General features: G+C 37.6%; 1 protein-coding gene across 1 annotated transcript in view; it reads left to right on the forward strand.

The window, feature by feature from the left end:
- The window catches only part of lmnb2 (lamin B2), a 34,794-nt gene extending 20,757 nt beyond the window's left edge, over window positions 1–14,037 (forward strand). Inside the window, exons 3-11 of the mRNA XM_043721034.1 lie at window positions 810–935; window positions 1,378–1,548; window positions 1,706–1,831; window positions 3,301–3,521; window positions 6,591–6,813; window positions 8,613–8,720; window positions 9,165–9,281; window positions 10,275–10,364; window positions 11,545–14,037. Of these exons, the coding sequence (XP_043576969.1) occupies window positions 810–935; window positions 1,378–1,548; window positions 1,706–1,831; window positions 3,301–3,521; window positions 6,591–6,813; window positions 8,613–8,720; window positions 9,165–9,281; window positions 10,275–10,364; window positions 11,545–11,586 (1,224 nt within the window). The 3' untranslated portion in view covers window positions 11,587–14,037. The remainder of the gene's footprint in view (window positions 1–809; window positions 936–1,377; window positions 1,549–1,705; window positions 1,832–3,300; window positions 3,522–6,590; window positions 6,814–8,612; window positions 8,721–9,164; window positions 9,282–10,274; window positions 10,365–11,544) is intronic.
- Window positions 14,038–14,386: the final 349 nt, after the last annotated feature.

The raw sequence follows: 14,386 nt of genomic DNA on the forward strand, positions 1-14,386 counted from the left end.
CCCCTAAGTCCCTCCTCCCTATCTTTTATCTTAGCCTGCTGGACCAACTTTCCTCATTCCTGAAGAAGGGCTAATGCCCGAAACGTCGATTCTCCTGTTCCCTAGATGCTGCCTGACCTGCTGCGCTTTTCCAGCAACACATTTCCATCTATTAACTGTATTAACCAAATGGATACAGTAACTACAATAACTATTCCGAAATAATAATAATAACGTCTCATAAACGCACCCCTTAGCAAAAAGACAGATTCAGAAATCAGATTTTCTCATATATGCAACTCAGCAGCACAGAGGAAAAAATATCAACTGAAAACCCAGCAGCCAGGAGATCTCTTACTGCTGCTTCCAACCTGGTTGAGACTCCCAACAGCAACTGATGCTGAATCTTAAAAGTTTTAAAAAAAACTAGAAATCTGCTCTGAGAGGTAGCTGTACCTATCCAGGCTGCTTCTATTGTTCCAACTTGTCTTTTTTAAGAATCCCCAAGGCCACGTGCTGTTTACTGGCTTTTCAACTAGACAGTTTGTCACCTCTGTCTTAAAGCCTTTATTTTTTAAAAAAAGACAGGACAAAACAGCTTCTTAAAGCCACAGCATTGTCACATTATCCCAGAAGTGCAATTGTAGATTTGTCTTTTGATCTGAAATGCCTAACTCCACTTCAGAATCATACTGTGGACAACATTGTGTATGTATATGTATGGTAAGGGGTTGGGGAAGCATGCCATGGACCTTTTTGACTCTTGCTGTTTTGTGCACTCTTTACTGTTTTGACTGAATAAAGGTTAATTTTTGTAACTAACTTCATAGGCTGAAAGTTCCCTGGTTGCTGCCAAAAAGCAGTTGGAAGGGGAGACGCTAATGCGAGTTGACCTGGAGAATCAGTGTCAAAGCTTGACAGAGGAACTGGCATTCAGGAAAAGTGTGTTTGAAGAGGTATGAATGTAAGCTGTCAAAAAAAACTTTACTAGTTGCTGACTAGTGCTTTTAATTTTTATTTAAATGTCCACTTAAATATTATTTATACCTTGTTATGATTTGGCCCTGTTTTTGGAGCAGCAGGTTAATTTGGATACATTAGGAAGTATTTGCATCTTGGGTTTACCTATGAAAACTCGCTTTTTATGCATTTTTAAACGTTTTTTACTTCCATAGCAAATTTGTAAAGTTTTAGTTAAATTTGCTGGTTTATCCTGTGAATAACTAATTTATTATGGATTCAAGTTTATTAAGCTCCAAAACCCCTGCAGCAAATACACAATTTATAATGCTCGTTTTTAAAAATAGAATTCCTATTTGATCTATGGTAATCTGTAATCTTTCTTTTCAAATACTGCACAAATTGTAATACAAACCTAATGAGCCTATCTTAATATAGGAAGTGCGTGAAACTAAGAAGAGACAGGATCGGCGTGTAGTTGAGGTTGACTCTGCACGAAAGGTTGATTATGAATCCAAATTGGCAGAGGCCCTTCAAGACCTTCGAAAACAGCATGAGGATCAAGTGAGACAATACAAGGAAGACTTGGAGCAAACTTTCCAAGCCAAGGTAACTGGGTTTACTCTAATCTGGTAATGTAGCTAACATTTTTAATCTCTTGAATCTTGCTTTGATCTGTTGTATTTTTGATTAGCCAATAGATTTGTGAAAGTCAGTTCCAGTTTGATTCTTTTGATTTGACTTTGCATATTTTAAACTTTAATAGCTGGAAAATGCTAAAATAGCATATGATAGAAATGACAAAGCAATGGGCACAGCAAGGGAAGAACTGCAGGAGGCATACCTCCGAATTGAGAGTCTTAACTACCAACTTGGGACCCTGCAGAAGCAGGTAAGCAATTAACAACAATGCATATGGTATAGTTTTGGATTTTTAAGAGGATGTTGGTTAAGAATATTTTTTTTAGCACTATTCACAAGGTTGCACTTACTAGCCAGCTTTAAGATCGGCTGTTGCCAAATGTGAGTTACTGCATTTTGGAAAGGCAAATCCAGGCAGGACTTGTACACTTAATAGTAAGTTCCTGGGGAGTGTTGCTGAATAAAGAGACCTTGGAGTGCAGGTTCATAGTTCTCTGAAAGTGGAGTTGCAGGTAGATAGGATAGTGAAGAAAGTGTTCGGTATGCTTTCTTTTATTGGTCAGAGCATTGACTATAGGAGTTGGGAGGTCATGTTGAGGTTGTACAGGACACTGGTTTTTTGTTTTTTTTTCTTTTGGAGTGTTGTGTGCAATTCTGGTCTTCCTCCTACAGGAAAGATGTCATGAAACTTGAAAGGGTTCAGAAGAAATTTACAAAGATGTTGCCAAGGGTTGGATGATTTGAGCTATAGGGAGAGATTGGATAGGCCAGTCGAAGGCTGAGGGGTGACCTTTAGAGGTTTATAAATCAAGAGGGGGAAAATTTTAAGAGGCCTAGGGAGCAACTTTTTCTCACACAGGGTGGTGTGTGTGTGGGGGGGGGGCGGGGGACATGAGCTGTAAGAGGAGGTGGTAGAAGCTGGTACAATTACGACCTGTGCCCATTCAGATTCCTTTTACGTGAATAGGAAAAGTTTAGAGGGATATGGGTCAAGTGCTGGCAAATGGGACTAGATTGGTCAGCGTGAGCCAGTTGGACCGAAGGGTTTGTTTCCATGCTGTACATCTTTGACTCTGACTCTATTCAAAACATTCAGGGATAGTGTAGGATTGACATTTTGTATATACCAGCCTGGAGAGAGTGCCAGGTTCTCTTATTTTCTCAAATAGCTGTTCACTTTTTCATAATTGCCCCTTTAGGATTGTGAGCTGCTATTTTGGTATTGGCTTTGTGAACTAGTGTTTGTAAATTAACTAATCGTTTTTGAATTGTTAAAACTGTCGTATGGATTGCTGGTTCCAGAATCATAACTTGTATACAGAGAGAGCGCGATATTAATGGGCTAATGCTAGTTTTGGTTTCTACATTGAACCACCTAAGCATTAGCATTTTTGTCTGTTTAGAAATTTAGTTAGGTTTTGATTCAGAAATCTGAATTTAATCGGACTAAACCTTGCTACAAAGTATGTTGTGTTGCCCTATTGGCAATTTTCCTACACAAGCTCACTTTTAAAACATAATGTAATCCTGCTGACCTTCTAAATGCTACACCTAATGCTGTTGCAAGTGGTCACTGTATGGCAATGAAATACCACAGACTGTTGTTTTTGTGAGCTTTTCATTGAAACTCAAGTTTGGATATTGAGGGACATCTCTTACATTTTGTGTTAATGGCAAATTATTCTAGTCTAATTGTTTTTCAATCAAACATTTTCATAGTCTGCTGCTTCCGAGGCTCGAATTAGGGAGTTGGAAGAGATGCTTGCTAATGATCGTGATAAATATCGTAAGATGTTGGAGGCACGAGACCGAGAAATGGCTGAGCTGAGGGATACTATGGAGGTGCAGTTGCAGGAATACGAAGACCTCCTTGATGTCAAACTGGCACTTGACATGGAAATTCAAGCCTACCGTAAACTCCTGGAAGGCGAGGAAGAGAGGTAGTTGTAGCTATAATCTAACTGGAGTATGGTTGTAAAGGTTTGTTTTTTTCTTTTCAGCCAAACATTTTTATATTGGAGTTGAAATAAATCAAAGTTGAGACTAAGAATAAAAGGGTGTGAATATTTTACAGACTTCACAGTATTTACTAATATAATGTAAGTTGATTTTTTCCTAATACCTTGTTTTTGAGATTTAGCTTCGACCATACCCTAAATCTGGACATAAAGTCACTGACTTTAAGCAGCAGGGAGAATCTCTGAAGCATTTACCTTTTTTTTTCTTGAACTAAAAAACTTTGCAATTTTATTGTCCATTGGATTTTTTTAAAGTTTTTTTGATTTTCTGGTGTAAGTGGAATAGACACTCAGCCAAAGAATTTATTAGGAGGCTGATCTCCTAAAATCCAGCATTGACTGTGGAGGGAGAGGTGGTTGGAAGGAATTTCAGAATGCAGTATCTAGCCTGTTGAAGGCACACTGTTCCTTTTTATCAACCCACCCTTTTTATTCTCTTAACTGTGCCTTCCCCTCACCATCTGTAAAAACAGGATACTGCAGAACTGAAAAGTTGACCAAGCTAGGTTAGAGGACTTGTTTTTACAAGTAACTTTTGTGGGATAAAATGTAGACTCTGTTGACTTTTTGGCTGAACTGAAGTTAATGGACAACATTTTAAAAATAGGAAGTTGGTTGTGAATAATGTCTTTCGAGGTGGCTGTGTAGGTGAGTTTCAGTGCAGTAGTTATTGCTGTAACTCTGGTGCAGTATTGAAGAAAGATCCTGTGCTCTGCCCTTTGTTAAAAGATCACTTGAGCAATAGTTAAGTGTGGTATTTTAGCTGTAGAATGGAATATGGTAAATGGCCTCCATCTTCCTGGGGTTTTGGGAGAAATCTATAGACGATCCAAGAATAGATTTACAAATGCATTTGTGGTGCTGAGGTGAAGTTGGCTCTTGTGTCCTTTTGTGCTCGAGATCCCTGGTTGCAGAAGTTGGATGTTGTCACTGATAACTATTCAGTGAAGGTAGACAGGATGAAAAAGAAAATGTCAGATGATCTGATCATGTGGTTTGAGTGTGAAACCGTGAGGGCTGGATAGTAGAGGAGATTCTCCTTCAGAAGGAAACAAATTCCAAGGACTTGAGGTGCAGTGAGAAAATGGATGTTATCCTAAATTGGTTTTTTTATTAAAGTGCTAATCTTATGCTGAAGAAAGGGAATTGTCCATAATCCTAAAACAGTTGGAGAGGAATGTTAAGTCCTTGGCTGCTCCAGCAGGTTAGGCTAAATGAGTTGGGTAACATGAGCAAGGTCAATACTGAACCCTGACGGATTGAAAAGGTTTTACCATTTCCTTTTCAAGAACCGGGCATTCTTTCTCTCGGGTAAACCCATGTAATATTAAATCTTGAGGATGAGGGATTGAATTTGACCTGATCAGTGATCAATGCTACTGGTAATGACGACATTTTAAAGAATGTGGGTATGAAAATTTCTGAGCGACCCTTTTTAGAGCAGAAAGGACAACGGTACAGAGTGGAAATTGGAATTGGTAAAGATGAATAGTTGGTGCAGATTAAGGAAGGGACTAGATGAGTAGTGAGGGGCACAGAATAGTCAGTTTTATGAAGGAGTTGTGGTTAAGTGACCATAGTGCAATTTTAGTCATGTTCATATCAGTGATGCTGTAATTTAGCTAATTGGTGAAGTTGGTGGCCTGGTTTGGAATACCATGCATACAATCCATAGCCCAACTACTTAAATGAAATCCTCATAATAAGATGGTGAACAGTGTAGCCTTCTTTTAAAGAGTAATATATATTCCTGACAGATGTCCTTTGACTGATTTTTGGTTGCTCATGTCACCAGAAGCTGAATTGAAATATTGAATTAGTAGAAACACTGATGTATAGTGTGGACCATTGGTTATTAATTAACTGTCAAAACTAATTATCATTTTTAAAAATATCGTCACTCCTTGTCATGAACACGTGCACCTTGTCACTGATGTCTCTAAACTCTCATCCTGAACAAGCTAGCAACTCATCTATATTCTCTCCCCCTCTTTGTTCTGTAGTACACTTCATTTCCCAAATAATAAACATGCGTATCTAATTGTCAATGTGCACAACTACTCCACATTTTGCTTGACTTAAGCCCCTGCTTGATTCCAATCTTTTCCATAGGATGTAGAAACAGTGTTGTACAGTTCAAAAAATTACCTCCATTTAAACTCCCCAACAGCAGTCAGAGCACCCCTACAATTGGCTTCTCTATCATTTTTGACCCCTGCACCCCAACATCTGTATTTAGCCACTACCTGTGGAGCTAGGTTCTTTGTGAACATAGGTACCTGGTCTTACCTTTTTTTGATTGTCTTTCTAATTCTTCCACTGTTTTATGTTTATCAATTTTTTTAAAATTCAATCCTGGAGGAGTTGTAACTCTGTTGCTCTTAAGCATTTGAGATAACTGAAGTCATTCTTTTTTTTTTATAAAGAGTGAGTGTGTCCCCAATTATTGTCTCTGGTTGAAACATGTTTGCAATCCACTTGAACCCAAAACTGCATCACTACAAGGCAACCATGTACTTGCTGACTATGTTCATTAGTTCCAAGATGAAATTTTAATTTTAATCCTGTGTTCAGACTTCTTTGACCTCTCCATCAGATAGAAATCTAATCTGAAACCAACGATATTTGGGAATCCATTGTTTCCCTGCTCTGGCCTTTTGTTTTGTGTATCCCAATATTAATTTGTTTACAATGCTTTCAGCTCTGCCTATTTAACACACTTTCTATTTCCTAGCTTTCTCTCCTGGTTCTCAGTGCAAAGTACTTTAAGCCTTCTGTGTAGCGAGGTGTCATGCTAAATTTTGCTGCTGTGGCTGGACAATAGAAGGTAGAGTAGCAATAGTTTGAGTGGCGAGACTTTTTTTAAAAAATGAGAATGTGCCAAGTGTGCACAGTGAGATGCAAATAATGGGGATCAGGCCTGAGCTTGTATGAATGTCAGTCTGAAGAAGATGAATGAATCAAAGCCATTTTTCTGTTTTTGATTTTCAGATTGAAGCTGTCTCCAAGTCCTTCCTCTCGAGTCACAGTGTCCCGTGCTACATCCAGCAGTGCTGTTCACACATCCCGAGCCAAGCGCAAGCGTGTAGAAATAGAAGAACCTCGTGAAAGTAGCAGTCATATACAGCAGACTCATTCCAGCAGTGGCTTGATAAGTATTGAGCCAACTGATCTTGAGGGAAAATTTGTTTGTCTCAGCAATAAATCTGAGAAGGTTAGTTCCAAGAGAAGTGTGAAGTCTTTTGGTTTATCTTTTTTTATAAAAACACCTAATGTGTTGACGTGTTGTTGTAGACTTGCAATTGACCTGGTAGCGTTTGGATTCTTAGATTCTTCTGGGTGCTGTGAAAAATAGTGCTCCTCAGTAGTTCAAAATGTTATTCACCTTCCCAGGTCATGTGGCTGTACATGAGTGGTTAGGCCACTTTTGGAATACTGTGTGCAGTTCTGGTGACCCTCCTATTGAAAGGATGTTGTGAAACTTGAAAGGGTTCAGAAAAGACTTCCAAGGATGTTTGGAGGATTTGAGCTATAGGGAGAGGCCGAAATAGGCTGGGGTTGTTTTCCTTGAGCGTTTGGGGCTGGGGGATGACCTTATGGAGGTCTATAAAATTGAGGCACATGGATAGGGTAAATAGGCAAGGTATTTTTCCTGGGGTGGTAGAGTCCAGAACTCGAGGGCATAGGTTTAAGGTGAGAGGGGAAAGATTTAAAGGGATGTAAGAGGCACCAATTTCAGGGTGGTGTGTATTGAATGAGCTGCCAGAGAAAGTGGTGGAGGCTGGGATAATTACAACATTTTTAAAAAGCACCTGAAGGGGTTTAGAGGGATATGAACCAAGTGCTGGTTATCCTGTTAGGCATGGATGAGTTGGACCGAAGGGTCTATTTCCATGCTGTACATCTGACTCTAAATTAAGGATTTGATGCAGTTTCTTTAGCGTTAATGTCACTGGCCTAGTATTCCAGAGTCACGGACCAACATTTTTGAGATGTGGTGAGATGGTGATATTTAAACGAAATAAAAATCTCAAAAGCTAGTCTAATGATCATGTAACAATTACTGTTTCAGAAAACTGTGAATCCGTTTCCTTTTTAGAGACCAGAGATATGACTTTTGCATGGTCTGACTAATATGTGAACCTACAACAATGTAGTTGGATCCTAATTGCTCTCCATTGCAAGCCACTCCAGTTGTCAGTCCATCTGCTACAAGACTCATGAAAGCAGTTTTAAACTGGTTGGACTCTGACACTAATCTGATACTACAATAAACCCCAGCTATGCTGACAAAGACTTCCTTGTTAGTCTCTGAGGCCTTGTGCCAAAATTAGAGCTGATCCATAGACTAATAAAGCAGCATCCTGATTCTGTGTGTAAAATACAACTTGGTGTGTGCATGTCTGTCTGATCCATACTCCACTGTCACTGTCCCTGGGTATGCCCTTTCCGATTAGCAGGACAAATCTACCAGAGATGGCAGGACAACATACAGTAGGGACGGAGTTTTCACAGGCATCTTCAGCATTGACTCCAGACTCCCATTATGTTTCATGGCATCAGCTCAAACTCTGTCAAGGAAATCTCTTGACTATTACTTATTGCACCTCCATGGCTCATTTGAGGAACTGTACTCTATGTACACCATTTAAAGGAAGCACAGAGGGTGCAAGGACTGTAGAGGACATTCAGTATCCACACATTGCAAGTCACTCAACACAACAACTGGCCAAGTCCTAAAGGACAAAGCTAATCAACTGAACCTGTGACAACAGGAGGGGACCAACAAGATGGGAAAATGTCTCCTATCTCCTGTCTTCACGAGTCTACCTATTGCAGGTGCATCTGTCCGCGACTTTATAATGGCTGTTTCTAATGTTGCTATCATTGTGGAGACAAATTCCTGTCTGCACACTCGGGATGCTCTCCTCTGTTCACTACCGCCATCCTAAGTGGGAAAGACTTCATACTTTATACTGGGTATAATTAATTCACTGCTACTCTTACGTACAGGATCAACCACTTGGTGGCTGGAGACTGAAGAGGCAAATTGGAGATGGGGAGGAAATGGTATACAAGTTCACTCCCAAGTACACTCTGAAGGCTGGTCAGGAAGTCAAAGTGAGTTGCACATTTATAGTATAAAACATTTTAAGTATGCAGAATTAGTTGTCAGAAATTGGATTGTCACTATAATGCTGAGAGTAATAATGCTAACAATACTAAAATGGTGGTGTACCTGCAGAAGAGAGAAATACTAGAGTTATGTAAAACAACTGGATATGGGGCTAGCATGCTTTGTTACTCAGCTGCAATTGCAAATATTTCAGCAATTGTGGAAAAATGGTGTTCGGGGAGATAAATTGCATGTTTGACTAAATGGGAAGTGACTTGATGAAAGCATCACAAAGTAGGTGGGATTAATTTCCAATATAAAGGACAATTAAAACATCATGACCTTGTTTGCTTCACTAAAGTAGAGTGATTCAATGCCTTAGTTCTCAGGAAAAATCTTTTGCAACAGTTTGCCATTGTCCAAAATGTATTAAATTTTGTCTTGTGTAGATATGGAGTGCAGATGCTGGTAAAGCCCATAGTCCTCCTACTGACCTTCTGTGGAAGAATCATAGCTGGGGCACTGGTGATGAGATTAAGACTGTCCTTGTCAACTCTGACGGAGAGGTATAGCTGATAGACATTTTCTACTGGTGTTAAATTCTGAATTTTCCCATGCATAAATTTTATCACATTTATGAAAAACTTGTTCTTGTTTGCTTAAATTTGTAGCGTGATTATGAAATGAGCTTCAGATCTTTTCCCTTGCATGGTAAAGACAATTCACTTAACCTCTGCAGCATTGCCCAGTTCTGTCTCCATGAAATTTTTAGTATTCATTATATGCACCGTTCAAATTAGCAACTTCTCCAAGACATTGTTTCTCCTGTGTATGTTGTCCCTGTCAAGGTGTGATTGTTCCCAGGTATGGTCTTGTGTCACTATCTAAGTAGTTATTTTGATTGGAGCTGATCAATGCATTATTTAGTGAATAGCCCCATTCCTGACACTTTTTTTTATTTATGGTTGAAGGAGTACAGTAGTATTTTTTTAACTGAAGATGATTAGGTCAAAGACTAAACCTCTTGCATTGATGAATGACCATCAATGGACTGCAACGTCTAATTCATGAACTTTTTTTTTCCCTTCCATTTTGGTCTCTTATGGAATGTTCAAATGAATTTCATTGCAGCACTGCTAACTTTAGTTCATTTCTGATGGGTCTTAAGTATGAAACGTCACCTCTTTGAACAAAGGTCCACTTTGGTTATGTTTTTCTGTTTAGCTCAATATTACTGTAGTCAGTCACTCTGTGGTTGATTTTAAATCCAGTTTTTATGCATAACCACAAAATATTGTGATTGCAATTACATCTATTTCCTGTAATGAGCATTTTGCTCACCAGGCAACAAATACATTGGAGTTCTTGTTATCTCTTCGGTCAAGTTAACAGTAATGTTAGTGCAGCTGCTAATGAATAACTTTTTTTGGCATCTTTTTAATGCAGACTTATTCTGAAGAAAATACACTTTTATTTTTAAAGAAAAACACATACTTCTGGATTAATGGTGAGTTACTTTAAAGCTTTAGTAACCCAACTTGAATTTCCTCCTTGTGCAGGAAGTTGCAGTAAGAAATCTCCGAAAAACTTACCATGAAGATGTGGAGGAAGAAGCTGAATTTGGAGAGGAAGATCTTTTCCATCAGCAGGTAAAGTGAAAGTTTTTTTTTGTTTTAAAAAGAAATTGCTGACAGCCCTTGGGCTAGAAAGAGATCATCAGTTTGAAACATATCCACTCTCTGGGAAATCTGGACCAATCTGTGATCCAACCATTTTAACAGAAGGGATTTCTGCATTTCTGAGAGGACATTTGAGCTCCTGTTTCCTTCAGAAATGCAGGGCCATGCTTCCATTCTGACACTATCTTTTGTAGCATACATTGGTCAGAAGAAGGAAATAAACACAACCCCTTTACATAGCAATCAAGCTGAAATATTCTGAAAGCTAAAGCGTATGTATATAAGATAGTGTGATGCTAGTGTGTCACGTTGGAGAGATTGAAGGTGGCCAGGTAAGTTTGTTTTTTTTGTTATGGCAGATTGAGGTAGACTGGGGATTTGGGTGCAGTGTTGGCTCTTTTGAGGTACATAAGTGGTTGGAAGTGGTGTGGCTCAGGGTGTGAGACAAGTATGTGTTCTCTAGAAGAATTGCCCAGAGGAAAATTCAATTTCTAAGGCAACCTCAAGTCTAAGATGTGATTCTAGAGCCTCCCCACATGCAACTTCTATCTGTGCTGGCATAATTATTACCTAGCAGAAAACCTACCCCATTAAACTTTAAATGTGAACCCTGAATCATAAGGTTTGGGGTTAGAATGAGTGACCCACACATCTACTTGCCCAGCTGTTATTGACCAGTATATTTCAATTTCCTTTTGAAAATAGCTAACACTTTAAATATTTTATTGCCAACTGCTTAAAATCAAAAGCACTTAGACCAAATTACTGTTTATATCTGCTTGACTTCCTGAAGTTCCAATTTCTTTTTTTTAATTTGGCTTTCTAGAATCTGCAATATTTTTAAATTATCTATTAAGTAACATTTTGAACCTAAACATGTTCAGAAATATTTTTCTGAACCAAATACTTTCATGACCACCTCCAATCAATAGCTACCATGTGTCCTGGTTTTCCATGCAGAATTTCAATCTCTCATATGTAGTGTGATTTGTCTATCTCATTTCCAACCATGTAGATTTGGATTGGAACTTAATATGGCATGAATACAAATTTATATTTTACTCACTGGTTTGAATAGGTGTGGGAGTTTAAATATAAACTTATTTCAGTTACGATTTATTATGTTTTTCAACAATTCTTTTTATTTTAGGGTGACCCAAGGACCACTTCCCGGCAATGTGCAGTCATGTGATCCAAATTTACTGTTCATTCAGGAGAAAACAACTCCCTTTTATCCAGAGCCACTGAGAAATATTTTTGTACACTGTTTTTCTTTAATGTTTCAAAACCATTCTAGTTTAGTACTTTTATGACCATTTTGTTTTAATTTGTAAAACCTGAGTTCTGAAGGGGTATTTTTAAGATTTTTTTGGCAAAACACTTCTTCAAATATGATGTTTAAAAACAGGTAACTAAAATTTTACACGGGGGTGGGAAGGAGGTGGACTTTTTTAGTCATGTGACCTTGTGTACAGGTATGGGTTCATACATCTGGGATTTAGCCATGGAACTGCATCACAACTGTGTATTAATCAGAATTTGGTTATTCTGCAGTTTTTCAAACCCAAAGGGTTGTAAAAACTCCACCAAATTGGTGCTAGCCTAATACCCAGACAAAATTAACATTAGGGGTTTGAAACTCCTTCAAAGCTGTAGGTGGAGTATTCTGTACTCCACTGCAGAATTCTCAGGTGTTTTACAGAAATCATGCAAAAAAGATTTCTACTGTGATCCTGCCCATTTTATTTGGCTATTCTGTACAAATACTGCCACACTGAAACTGGTATACGTAATCCATAAGAAGTTATAATATGGAACGTGAACTGCTGAAATGCCTGAATAGTCACTGATCTGGAAATGAGCCGAGATGATGATATTTTAATTGGATGAATTGTGTGATCATGTGCATTTATTAAATGGAAATGTAAGTGTTGCATGAAAAACAGCAGAATACACCAAAAGTTTTATTTTAATCTTAAGTGCTGCATTGCTCTCATTTTCATAGCAAAGCCTGAAACTTGTTAGTGTCATTGAAGTTATTTCTGTTAAGTGTCTAATTATTTGAATTCTTTGTTTTAAAAGTAATTTGGGTACTTTTACTGGCTGGTGTATTGATATTTGGATGGTGGCTTATGGAAGCTTTTTTTAATTGCTTGATGGCTGGTTAGTACTTAACTGACAATTTTGTATTAGCTTGCTTCTTTAGTAGCTTATTAGATTGCCTTCTAACTGAAAATTGAGTGAAAAATGTTTCTCAGCAGAGGGACAGATATGAAGCTTAATCTGACAAGATAGTCTAGTAGTTCAGAAACCATCTTAATTTGAAAACTCATGTTTAATAAATCATTAAAGCCAGTATCCAATGTTATAAGTAACAGCAAAATCATAAATTTTGGCACTATTCAAGATCAAAAAATGCTGTCAAACTAAAGTGTTTTAAAAGGTAGCACAATCTTGTACAAAGCAAAGTGTTTATTTCACAGGAAGCAAAGTTTTCAAGGAATGTGACTACTTAACTTCTAAGCAATAACATAGTGGAAAACAGTTTGCAGTTAACCCTTTAATATTCCTCTTGGTGTAATTTGTCCCATGAGTTTTCAGTTATGTACTTTTGTGGGGAGGGGATTACAAAAATCATCATTGTACTTTTAAGGATAGACAGATTTTTAAATACTGTACCTGTACAGTTAGTGTATGGAGGGGTGGTGGGGAAGTTGTCATGCTCACACTAATGTTTTATCCAACATACTTTGATTTAATATATCATATATATGGTTAAACTTTATGCTTATCCCTCATTTTTATAAACTTAAATTCTGTTTCTCAGATACTTCTATAGGTTGAATACAAATTGAATGTTAAGATTAAATAGAATTTCTTTAAATACATGTATCTAATAGTTCTAGTTTACAATATTAGTGGCTTTTCATAAATTTATGGTTGTCTTAGTATATTAGAATTGACTTTGAAAAGTAGAATTAAGTGCCCTAAATTTGATGTTGCTGAGAAACTTATGGCCTGAGAAACAGAATTTTAGATAAAGCCTTATGCTTTTATATTAAACTTTTGAATTATAGTAGATGGTCTCTTTAAAAAAAAATCATGTGCACATTGTTTCTTTAAACAAGGTATAATATACGGATAAAAATCATGAAGCACATTGCTGTGAGGTTTCTTAAACCTTTTTTGAAAGGCTTCGTTGCAAGGTTTCTGGTGTTTCCCTTGTAAAATCAAACACTTTTTTTTTCCATTGATTAAAAAGAAACCCATAAAGCACACATGGAATTCGGTTTGATTCATTTTGAGGTTTTACATTTGAATGTTTGTAATTTCTCTGTCCCTCTCCTTCCTTTCTTTAACATCCCTTTTTTCCTCTCCTATTTCTCCCTGTCTCTCTCCAAATTGCACAGCAGCATAGTGGTGAATTTGCCAGACTAGTATTCAGGAAATATGCATTCTTATCTGGTTTGGTATGTGTGTAATCACTCCAGACTCTTGGTAATGTATTTGACTCTTACCTGTTCCCTGAAATTATCTATCTAACAAGTCACTTGGGGGCAATTGGACATGGTTAATAGCCTTTCCAGCAAAATTGAAGTCAAAGGATTTAATCCTAATTTTACCAGAGGCGCAAGATTTTTTTTTTTTCAAACAAATAAACTACAATCAAATGGAATGCCTAAACTTACTTTTCTGTCAAGTTTAAAAAGGTATACTCGCTCTACTTGTTTTATAATAAATAAAAATTCATTGGTCATCTGAATTATTAATGTGTTGGTATTTTTGAGCAATGAAAGACAATATTATTTCACCTTTTTTGTGATTAAAATACTGTTTAGATTATGTGATTTGAAGGTGCGGTATCTTTTTGGCCTAGATTAGTTTGAGTTGTATGTTAATGATCTACTTGAGTATCAGCTACATCAGGAACTATTGCTGCCTCTTGAAGCTGGCATTAGTATATGAAGTACCCTGAATAGACTAAACTCTAA

The sequence above is a fragment of the Chiloscyllium plagiosum genome, chromosome 31, assembly GCF_004010195.1.
Source record: "Chiloscyllium plagiosum isolate BGI_BamShark_2017 chromosome 31, ASM401019v2, whole genome shotgun sequence".
Classification (NCBI taxonomy): Eukaryota; Metazoa; Chordata; class Chondrichthyes; order Orectolobiformes; family Hemiscylliidae; genus Chiloscyllium; species Chiloscyllium plagiosum.